General features: G+C 61.6%; 2 protein-coding genes across 2 annotated transcripts in view; one reads left to right on the top strand and one right to left on the bottom strand.

Moving 5' to 3' along the window:
• Positions 1 to 8,024, top strand: part of ERCC2 (excision repair cross-complementation group 2) — a 16,347-nt gene extending 8,323 nt beyond the window's left edge. Inside the window, 13 exon segments of the mRNA XM_010852594.1 lie at positions 165 to 283; positions 2,578 to 2,647; positions 2,738 to 2,807; positions 2,903 to 3,004; positions 3,989 to 4,052; positions 4,556 to 4,677; positions 6,046 to 6,138; positions 6,236 to 6,286; positions 6,288 to 6,309; positions 6,517 to 6,587; positions 6,684 to 6,827; positions 6,930 to 7,073; positions 7,441 to 8,024. Of these exon segments, the coding sequence (XP_010850896.1) occupies positions 165 to 283; positions 2,578 to 2,647; positions 2,738 to 2,807; positions 2,903 to 3,004; positions 3,989 to 4,052; positions 4,556 to 4,677; positions 6,046 to 6,138; positions 6,236 to 6,286; positions 6,288 to 6,309; positions 6,517 to 6,587; positions 6,684 to 6,827; positions 6,930 to 7,073; positions 7,441 to 7,533 (1,165 nt within the window). The 3' untranslated portion in view covers positions 7,534 to 8,024.
• KLC3 (kinesin light chain 3) overlaps positions 7,646 to 10,891 on the bottom strand; it is an 8,945-nt gene continuing 5,699 nt past the window's right edge. The window contains exons 6-14 of the mRNA XM_010852595.1: positions 10,383 to 10,602; positions 9,906 to 9,993; positions 9,728 to 9,829; positions 9,291 to 9,464; positions 8,612 to 8,702; positions 8,497 to 8,537; positions 8,304 to 8,410; positions 8,105 to 8,168; positions 7,646 to 7,864 (exon numbers count right to left, since the gene is read on the bottom strand). Coding sequence (XP_010850897.1) covers positions 7,793 to 7,864; positions 8,105 to 8,168; positions 8,304 to 8,410; positions 8,497 to 8,537; positions 8,612 to 8,702; positions 9,291 to 9,464; positions 9,728 to 9,829; positions 9,906 to 9,993; positions 10,383 to 10,602 — 959 coding nt within the window. The 3' untranslated portion in view covers positions 7,646 to 7,792. The remainder of the gene's footprint in view (positions 7,865 to 8,104; positions 8,169 to 8,303; positions 8,411 to 8,496; positions 8,538 to 8,611; positions 8,703 to 9,290; positions 9,465 to 9,727; positions 9,830 to 9,905; positions 9,994 to 10,382; positions 10,603 to 10,891) is intronic.

Genomic DNA, 10,891 nt, shown 5'->3' with positions numbered 1-10,891 from the left:
GGCAGTGGTACAAGGTAGGGACATAGAGTGACCCAGACCCTCACCTCCCGGAACTGCCAGGCAGCTGGGGAGACAGCGTGTGAGCACGTGCTCTGACGGTGACGAGGGGGCTGTCCAGCCTGCAGCCACCGCCTCCCTCACCTGCCCGCCCCCCACCCCACCAGGTTCTGCGCCGAGCGCCTCCGCTCCCTCCTGCACACCTTGGAGATCTCGGACCTCACTGACTTCTCCCCACTCACCCTCCTCGCTAACTTCGCCACGCTCGTCAGCACCTATGCCAAGGGTGAGCTCGCCTCTTCCTGCCTCTGCCAGCCCCCAGAAGCTGGAATTGGGATCCAGCAGGGCCTAGAGGGTCGCTGCTGGGACTTGGACAGTCTGGGCTCTGGAGTTTGGACTTTATTTATTTGTTTTAAAATTTATTAGCCGTGCCAGGTCTTAGTTGTGACATGCAGGATCTTTAGTTGTGGCATGTGGGATCTAGTTCCCTCACCAGGGATTGAACCCGGGTCCCCGGTGTTGGGAGTGCGGAGTTTTAGCCACTGGACCACCAGGGAAGTGCTCTGGGCCTTATTTTGAGGGCAGTGGGGAGCCACGAACAGCCCTTGAGTGAGCGAGCCTTGTGCTCAGGTGGGTATTTTCAAAGGCTCCCTCTGGCTGCAGATGGAGGTGGGTGGGGGTGGGCAGTGGCTTGAGACGAGGAGGGAGAGATTCTGCGGGGTCCGCTTACCCTGAGGGGTGGGTGAGGGGGTGGTCATTCTGCTCCCAGCGGCACTGGGGAGCCATCGCAGGTTCCGAACAGGGAGAGGCAGGGTCAGATTGCGCTTTAGAGGGTTCTCCTGGCAGAGGCTGGGCCAGGGCGGGAGGGGTGCTGGAGAGAGTTGTGGGAGGTGAAGAGGCCGGGACTTGGTGCCTGGTCTGTGGGGCCTTGGGGAGAGGATGCTCAGATTTCCAGCCTGCCGGGAGGGTACAGGGGAGCGTCCCGCCCCCAGCTCATCAGCTTTAAGCTGCCAAGGGCTCAGTCTCATCCCCAGGGATTACTCCTCTATCCAGCAAACTAGGTCAGCCTGTCTGATGGCCCGGCCTTGGCAGAAAGATAGCCCGTCCCCACCCTGGGGCCGATGGGCAGCAAGTGTCACTGGAATCTTCTTTCTGCCTCTGTCCATCCCATCCTCTCTCTCGGTCTGTCTGTCCTCTCTTCCCCACTTTTCCGTCTACCAACACCTCACATTCTTGTACCTGAATGTACAAGAACATTCAGAACAGCTTTCCCCATCTTCCCAACTGTCTTCCCCATCACCCCTCTGTTCTTGGCTCAGGAGAGACGTCTCCTCCTCCTCCAGGAAGCCCCTCCGGCTCCGAGGCTGGGCCAGGCCCTCTCCTTTAGGCTCCCCTGTCCCAGCCTTCCCACTCAGAGTGGTCACTCTGGGGACAGCTCTGTGTCCCCATCCTTGGACTGTGAGTCCTGAGAGGGTGAGGCCAGGGCTGTCTCGATCACTGCTGTGTCCTAGTGCAGGGCTTGGCACAGAGGACATGATGATATTTTAAAAAAATCTTTGCTAAGTGAAATTGATTACGTGGATGCGTTTATTCATTTATTTGCTCAATAAATGGGCCTGGCCCAGCCCTGGGGAAATGGCAGGAACCATGAAAGACCTCATTCCTGACCTCCCAGAACTTAAATTCTAGCAGGGAAGACAGGTAGCAAAGATGTAAATGTGGGTAAGGAAGATAATTCCAGAAAGTGATAGTTTTCACAAGAAATGAACACGTCACTGTGTTGGAGCACGCACACAGCGTCTGCGGTGACCGGGGCGGCTTTCCTGAGGAGCTGACATTTGAGCTGGGTTCTGAATGACCAGGAGCCAGCCGCCTCAGGAAGCTTTCCATAGTGGGGCAAGTGCAAAGGCCCTGGGGTGGAATGACTCTGGTGGGGTTGTTCTTTTGTGTGTGTGGCCCTGGTGGTTTTGAAAGTCAAGCAGGAAGCCCTTGAGCACAGAGGGAAGGAGGTCGGGGTGACAGGATCCCCCTGACAGTTCTGGACCCTGGGAGGGACATGGGGAGCCCTGGGGGCTTCTGAGCAGGGAGAGATGTGACCTGACTTGAGTTCGAGGATCCTCTGGCCTCTGTGAAGGGAGTGGGGATGAGGAGCGACTGCGGTGGGCCAGGCAGGGGGTGATGGCGGCCGGTCTGGGCGGGGCAGCGGAAGCGGTCAGAGGGCAGCTGGACTTTGGAGCAGAGCTGACTGGCCTCCTGACCGCTTAGACAGAAAGCTGATGGGAGAAGGCTGGAGGGGCGTGGTGGGTCCCCATGGGCCTTGGAGGGTGAGGGGTGAGCCTTTGGTGCCTGGCTCAGGGTCCTCTGTGAACATTCACACAGGTGTCGGCCCAAGGGAGGGGCGGGCAGGTTGGAGTGTATATTGGACTCAGGGGCCTGGGTTGTAGCTTTGGGCTTCTGATGGCTGGTGCCATTCACTGAGGAACGTGATGGGAGGGGGACGAGTGGAGGGAGAAGTGGGGGTCGTGGCTGAGTGGGTGGAGTCATGACTGGCCCTCAAGGAGTCATGCCCACCCCCTGTAGGTTTCACCATTATCATCGAGCCGTTCGATGACAGGACCCCGACCATTGCCAACCCCATCCTGCACTTCAGGTGAGATCCCACCCCAGGGAGGATATCAGCGGACCACAGGGGCCTGGCCCCCACAGCCTGGCCCTAACCACCCTGGTCTGCTCCCCACAGCTGCATGGACGCCTCACTGGCCATCAAACCTGTGTTTGAGCGCTTCCAGTCCGTCATCATCACATCTGGGGTGAGGACCCTCCCTTCTGGGCTCCAGCCCTCCTCTCGGGGGGCTCCTGATTCCTGCCCAGTCCTGCTGAGATCCCTCTGCTGTCCCCGCTGTAGACACTGTCCCCACTGGACATCTACCCCAAGATCCTGGACTTCCACCCTGTCACCATGGCAACCTTCACCATGACGTTGGCCCGGGTCTGCCTCTGCCCCATGGTGCGTGGGGGAAGTGGCCGGGAGGGTGGTGGGAGCGAGGGCCTCCCTTCCTCTCCACTGCTCAGGCAGCTGAGGGCACAGATTCTGGGTTCTGACGGGCCTGGGCTTGAGTTTGACTCCTCGAGCCTCAGTTTTCTCATCTGTAAAATGGGAACATCCCCCCTCTGATCTCCCAGGGTGGCTGAGGGGATTCAGTGAGACAGTGAGTGTGATAGGCTTTTGTGGCCCAGGGCCTGCTACTTGGTTAATGGGGTTTTACCTGGCCCGTCGTCTGGCAGTGACCTTGCTGAGTGACCCTGCCACTCGGCCTCGGTCCTCTTCTCTGTAAAATGAACCTCATAACATGGGCCTTCAGTCCTGGGCGTTTCTGAAGTTGCTGGGCAGATGTGTTTTAGAGTTGAGAATTTTCTAGACTTTAAACACTCCCAAGGGGTCTGAGCAAATCCCTCTAGTGAAAATCATATTTGAGCAAACATTCTGATGAGTCAGACCAAGGGAGATCCGTCAGCATACTGAACAGGCTCTTTGGGGGGCAACTCTTGCTACCAAATGAGTTTGTGCCAGACTTGAGCACCTGGAGTTCCTGAGTGTTTTGGCTTTCGGAGCTGCCCTTCAGGGCTTGTGGCTGGTAAGGACCCTCTGCCACACGGTGCTTCTGTGATTTTGCTGGTGGCGTGAGGGGCAGCTTCCTGGAACCACCTGGCTGGAGGCTGGGGCAGACTAGAGGGTCCTTGCTAGTGAGACACACGGACAGACCTGGGGTCAGTTCCATCTCTGTTGTCTATCTGCCGGGTGACCTTGGGCAGGCGACTCGCCCTCTGTGAGCCTGAGGTGACTCGTCTGCACCCGCGGATAAGAGGGTAGCTGAGGGTTCACTCGGTGACACTGTCTATAGAAAGCACACAGCAGCGCCAGCCTGCAGCCTGTGGGCACACACGGGTGGCTGCTGCCCGTGTGCTCATCACGACCTCGTGCTCTCTCCAGATCATCGGCCGTGGCAATGACCAGGTGGCCATCAGCTCCAAGTTTGAGACCCGGGAAGATATTGGTATGGTTCCCACAGGGGGTGGTTTGTGTGGGTCCCAAGAGGGGAGGTGGGTCGGTCAGCATGAGCCGGGTCATGGATGCCGTAACAAATCAAAGTGGCTTCACACAGAGGTTACTTCTTGCCTACGCTACGTGCCGTTGTGGGTTGGTGGGGGCCCGCCATGAATCTCTCCCTTCTGGGAACCTCTGCCATCGGACACATCACTGCGCTGGCGAGATGGGACGGGAGGTTGTGTACTGGTGGGTTGTGTACTGGCTCGTAAAGCTCCTCACCTGGAAGTGACACAGCCCTTTCTTCACTGGCCGTGGCAGGTCACATGGCCACACCTAACTTTGGTGGGTCAAGGGGCAGTCCTCCCATGAGTCTGGAAGGAGAATTGGGATGCGTGTGAACAGCTGGCAGTGGGGTTTCTAGGAACCCCAGGTTTCAGACAAGATAGCTCTGATGGGGAGTGGGGAGGAGAACCCAGGCCAGGAGACGGTCTGACCTCTGACCCCTCATAGCGGTGATCCGGAACTATGGAAATCTCCTGCTGGAGATGTCCGCCGTGGTCCCTGACGGCATCGTGGCCTTCTTCACCAGCTACCAGTACATGGAGAGCACTGTGGCCTCCTGGTACGAGCAGGTACGCCCGCCTCCGGCCCCACGCTCAGACCGGAGCTCTTGGCTCGTTCCTGTTGGCTTCTTTCCTCTTGTTTTAAATGGTGACGTGTATTGTAAGTGACAAGACAGTGTATAAAACACAGAGAACAGTTTAAAGAACTGTGTTCACTGTGCCCCCAAATCCAGGTTAAGAACTAGGACATCACTGGCCTCACTGTGCCCCTTCCTCAGAGGCGTGCCCCTCAGGAGGGCTGACCACACCCCACCTGAGGGGTTCCTGCTTCCCTCTGTGCTCTTTTGGGGGGGTTACCCCCAGCTGTCCCTCCAGCTCCTACGGCGTGGTGTGGAGACCCTGGGTAGCAGGTCTGACTGTAGTGGGGTGCTGTGCCATTAGAGGAAGGTTCCGGAGAATTAAGGCTGAACAGAGACTGGGGCGAAGAGCCTGGAGGAGTCCCTTCTGGGGAGTGTGTGGGTGAGGTCATGGGGCATTCTGGATATGGGGCTCACCACAGCTGGGCACTGGGCCCCTGATAGGATATGATTCTGAACCATGAGCCCCGCTCTCGGGTAAGTTAGAGCAAGCGCTGCTTTGGGGTGAGACAAGTGAACGCGGCTAATGTGAGCACCAGGGAGTGTGTGGGAACGTCATGCACGAGGACGACACCTCGTCCTCAGGCTCTTTCTGCACAGTGTCAGCCTCTTGCGCCCCACGTCCTCAGTGTCTTTTGTGTCCTAGTTAAGAAACCTCTGTCTACCCTAGGGTCACAAAGATGGTCTCCTGTGTTTCCGTCTAGAAGTTTTGTAGTCTTAAGTTTCACATCTAAGCTCTGTGAGGTACTGCAGGTTCATCTTTGTGTAGGCTGTAAGTCGAGGTTCGTTTTTTTCCCATTTGGAAATCTGTTGCTCCAGACCCATTTACTGAAGAGCTCCCCCCACCACACTGAGTGGCACAGTGACAGGTCGCTGTGTTGGGGGCTGTTCTGGGCCCTCTGTGTTGTCTCTCTGGTCTGTCACGCATCTGTCCTTGATCAGAACCATGAGTCTATTTATGTGTCAAATGTGAACGCTCAAGGCAGCCTCTGATTGGCTCTGCCTGGCCTACATCAGCCTCCCCGCCAATCACAAGCTGGGGGTGGAGCATCCTGATTGGTCACCTGGGCCACGTGCCTGCCCACTTGTCCAAAAGATGGGGATTGGTTCCCTCCTGGGATCACGGGGTTTTCCAAAGAAGTGAGGCTGGACCCTGCCACCACCCTCCCCCAGTCCCCAGGGGACAGGGGTGGCCTGTCGCAGGGTAGTCGGTGGCAGAGCTGAGTTTAAGCAGGACACCCCCGTCCTTGAACCCACCGTCCACCGCCCACATCCCTACCTCCCCGTGTCCTCCCCGAAGGGCATCCTGGAGAACATCCAGAGGAACAAGCTGCTCTTCATCGAGACCCAGGATGGGGCTGAGACCAGCGTCGCCCTAGAGAAGTACCAGGAGGTGGATACTGTGGGGACAAGGGGAGTCTGGGCAGAGAGGGGCCGGAACCCGCACAGCTCCCTGGTGACGCGTCTGTGTCCTGGCCTTCCCTCCCCAGGCCTGCGAGAACGGCCGCGGGGCCATCCTGCTCTCGGTGGCCCGAGGCAAGGGTGTCCGAGGGAATCGACTTTGGTGAGTGGACTCGGCCCTCCCTGCCCCTGTGTGGCCATTTCTGTTCCCCTAGGGGACCTCACCCACCACCCACCATCTTGCACACACATGGGCCTCCCCTTCCCTCCATCCCTGGGTGCCCAGCAGGGCCCTAGGGGACCCCCTCCGACGGCAAGAGCTCCTGGGCCCCGCGCAGTCAGCCCTGTCTCGCTCCCCCTCGCCCTACAGTGCACCACTACGGGCGGGCCGTCATCATGTTCGGGGTGCCCTACGTGTACACCCAGAGCCGCATTCTCAAGGTGAGCCTCGCCGGGGGCGGGCGGACGGACGGACGTGAAGGCCTCCCCTGCGGCTAGTGCGAGGAAGGGCCCTGGCCCCCATCTCTGCACCCACAGGCACGGCTGGAATACCTTCGGGACCAGTTCCAGATTCGTGAGAATGACTTTCTCACCTTTGATGCCATGCGCCATGCTGCCCAGTGTGTGGGTCGGGCCATCAGGGGCAAGACGGACTATGGCCTGATGGTCTTTGCCGACAAGGTGGGGCAGGTTCAGGGCCCCCGCCAGCCGGAGGGGGAGGGCCAGGCTGCGGGTGCCTGGGCTCCCCCACCAGGGTCCTGACACCCCCACCACCACCACCAGCGGTTTGCTCGGGCTGACAAGCGGGGGAAGCTACCCCGGTGGATCCAGGAGCACCTCACGGACGCCAACCTCAACCTGACCGTCGACGAGGGGGTCCAAGTCGCCAAGTACTTCCTGAGGCAGATGGCACAGCCCTTCCACCGGGTGAGCCCTCTTCCAGGAAGACCCCCGGGCTTTCTCCCTGAGCCCCTGCCCCAGCCAGGGAGGTTTGTGTGCGTGCCACCCCGTGCCTGGCAGCTCGGGGAGAGCTGAGGGCTCCTGATGCCAGTGTGTCCCCAGAAGTGCCCCGAGCTCCTCGTAGGGGCTATGGAAGCCCTCTCTGGCTCAGACCTGGCGCTCTTCCACCTCTCTCCCTGGGCCTGTCTTCCGTTCACAGGGATGGGATGCCCCGAGTTAACTGGGCATTTCAATTTCAAGCATCCTGTCCTGGGCCCCCGGGTGGCACCTTGTGTCACTACCAAGCCCTGTAGGGGGATGTGGGCCAGCTGACACCCCCTCTCCTCACTCCCAGGAGGACCAGCTGGGCCTGTCCCTGCTCAGCCTGGAGCAGCTGGAGTCAGAGGAGACGCTGCGGAGGATCGAGCAGATTGCCCAGCAGCTATAGTGCCAGGTGGGGCCGTGACGCCTGAGTCTTAGCCAGCCTTGGTCCCGGTGCTCAGAGGGGCCTCCGGGAGGGGCCTGGAGGTCCCCATAGGACACCTCAGGCAGATCTTCTAGCTGCCAGATCTACAGCCTTTAATCTCAGGAGCGGAGCTCAGGGAGGCCCAAGCCGAGGGGAGCCATCAGGGAGAGGAGAGGACTCCCTCCCCTCGCCCACCCTTCCCGCTCCTCCTGAGAAGCGCAGCCACGTGGTCCTGTCGCCTCTAGCGGGGGCCCAGGTCCTGGGTGCTGGCGCTGAGGGTCCGCGAGGCCTCGCTCAGGTGCTGCCTGGGGAACTGGGGACAGGCACGGGGCGGGTGAGGGCGGGACACGGGGCTGCCCCAGCCCAGCGGGGCTATGCCGCCGGCCTGCTTGTCTGCCCATCTTCCTGTCCCTACCCCACTCCAACCCCTCCATCCCCCTGCATCTACCCAAATAAAACCCATTGTGCTCATGTCTGGGGATCCATTCCAGTGCCAGCCTGACCATCCCCCTGGCCTCTGGGCCTGTCCCACCCGATTCAGGGGTCCCCTCACCTGGTTCTCGGGTGCTCTCGAGCCATCTGTGTTCAGCATGCTGAGCGACATGGCCCTCTTCATCCTGCCCAGAACGGGGCGCGGCAGTGAGTCTGGCTCCCACCCTGAGAAACTCGGGCACCGGGCCTGACTGTGTGTCGCAGGGGAGGCGGGAGCCACACGTGGTCCTCGAGCAGGATGGGGAGAGGGGCGGACTCACCCGGCCGCCCCCGCCGCTCCCTCGCCTCGGAGCCGGGAGACCAGCTTCTCGCTTCCGCGCCGGATGGACTCCCGGAGCTTAGAGAAGGAGCTGCTCCGACGAAGGGTCTGGGGAGGGCGCCAGGGACACCGGTCAGCCTCCCCTGCCACCTGGGTCCCCCTTCCCCCGGGAGCCCGCACAAAGCCCTCCTCACCTGTTGCTGTGTGTCACTGGTGGTGCCTGTGTTGGGGGCTCCTGGGGACAGATGGGGACATTGTGGAGGGGGGCGCTGAGCAGCCCCTGGGGCAGGGGAGGGGCCAGGGGCTCACCAAGCGGGGCGGGCAGGGCCTCCCTGTGGAGGATCTCTTTGTACAGCTCTTCCGCCTGCTGGTACTTGTTCTGCTTCAGGTAGGCTGAGGCCTGCGGGGAGGGCATGGCCTGGGTGATCCTGGCTCATCTAGGCGCCGCACCCGGCACCTCCTTCCTGGCCCCCCCAGGAAGCAGCCCGGCCTCACCCCACACTCCAGGCCCCTGGCCGACCGCAGAGTGGGCTTGGAGCCTGAACCCACTGCTTCCCACAGGGCAGGTGACCTGCTGGCTCTGAGCAGGGGCCTGCTCCCCAGTCCATCTTGAGCTGGTGACAGCCCTCTCTGTGCCTCAGTTTCCTCATCTGCACAATGGGGCAGTGGGAGCACCTCCCTCACAGGGCCCTTGAGGAAACAGTCCAGGGAAAGTCCTGAGAAGTGGGCCTGGCTCAACAAACGCTCTCTGCTCCCGGCCAGTGTCTCTGGCCGTCTTTCTGCCCGGAGCTGTTCTCTGGCCCCCACCAACCTGCCAGTTTCCCGACCCTTCCACGTCCTCTGAGCTGGGGAGCCTCACTGGTGTGGAAGCCCAGCCCCATGGGGCACCCTCAAGTGCTGGGCAGAGATGGGGCCCCTGTTCTCTGCAGGGCAAGGCCCCGTCAAACGATGGGTGCCCGCCTGGTGCTGCGCCCCCAGGTGCCCTCACCAGGTTGTTCTTGGTCTTGGCCACGTTGGGGTCGTGGGGTCCGCCCAGGGCCTCATAAATGCTCAGGGCCCGGGCGTAGTGCCGCTCCACCTCCTCGAACTTGCCCTGGTTCTGGCAGAGCAGGGCCAGGTTGTTGAGCTGCTTGGCCACATCTGGGTGGTCGGCGCCCAGTACCTAGGGGTCATGGGGTCACAAGTCATCTGGGGTCATCTGGGGCTGGCGGGCCACGTGTTGCCAGCAGCCGTCATGACGAGGCTCATGACTTGGTAGCTGGAGTCAAGGGTGGTGAGTCAGGGGACTGGGAACTCTAGGTTCAAATTGTTTCTAGGTTCACATCACACGGGAAGGGCACAAAAGGTCCGGGGTCACAAGAACAAATCAGGGTCACGCAAAAGCCACAGAGTCAGAGGAGAAGGGCCACGTGGGACTGGGAGTACCTTCTCCCGGATCTCCAGGGCACGCTGGCACAGGGGCTCTGCCTCCCGGTAACGCCCGCGCTTCCCATAGAGGACGGCCAGGTTGTTGAGGGTGGCAGCCACCTGGGGGGTGGGGGGGGGGTCAGGGGAGGGCCGCCCAGCCCCCAGCCCTCCACCCTCCCTGCCGGCCCCGACTCACCGCAGGGTGCTCGGGGCCCAGCGTCTGCTCCCGGATCTGCAGGGCGTCATGGAGCAGGTCTGTGGCCTCTTTGTACTTGTTCTGGTCTCTGTGGAGCAGCCCCAGGGGGAGGCGGTTAGGCCGGAGTCGGGGCTCTGGGCTGGGCTGACGCTGGCAGGCCAGGTCCTGGCTGAACTGAGCATGGGTGGCGTCCCCCGGGGGTCCCTTCTGGGTGTCCCCACCCCTCCCAGATCTAGCACAGGGTCCCTGCATGCCCAGGTGGCTGCCAAGCCTCTGCTGCCCCAGGCCTCCACCCCACTCTGTTCGGGGTCTCTTGCGCATGCCGACTCCTCTCTGTCTGGGTCTCCCTCGTCTCCCCAGATCTCCGTCCCCTTCCGCCCCACCCCTGCAGGTACCCTGTGCTGTAGAGCAGGACACCAGGGCCCCCCACTTCTGCCCAACGTCCCCCCTCTGCCCTCCAGCGGTGGCGGCCCCCACCGGTACACCAGCGCCAGGATGTTGAGCATGGTGGCCACGTCAGGGTGGCAGTGGCCCGAGCTCCGCTCCAGGTCCTCCAGGGCCTGGCGGCACAGCGGCACGGCCACCTCGTAGCGGCCCTGGCCCGCGTACTGGATCACCAGGTTGTGCAGGGTCCGGAGGCGGGCTGGGATCTCGTAGCCACCCTGCTGGGCCGCCGCGGCCCCCGCTGCCTCAGGACCTGGGGGTGTGTGCGGGGCACCGAGTCACTGCAGGCCTCCTGTTCCCCCCAGCCCACACACCAGGGGACACATGTCCCCCCCAAAGCCACTGCTGCCTCGCTGGCCCCTGGGACTGCGGGCCCCTGCGCTGACTCCCAAGATGGGAATCCCAGGCATCTCACTGGCCTATAGGAGGAGGCCTGGCCTGTGGGATGGGATGCATGGGAGCCGCCTGGTTCCTGGAGCTGTGGTCACCATGACAGGCCTGGTTTCCAGCTTTTCCAGCCTCACCTGCCCCATTACCACCCC

This window comes from Bison bison, unplaced genomic scaffold (assembly GCF_000754665.1).
Source record: "Bison bison bison isolate TAMUID 2011002044 unplaced genomic scaffold, Bison_UMD1.0 scf7180017864313, whole genome shotgun sequence".
NCBI classification, from domain to species: Eukaryota; Metazoa; Chordata; class Mammalia; order Artiodactyla; family Bovidae; genus Bison; species Bison bison.
This window is presented reverse-complemented; position numbering and strand designations above follow the sequence as displayed.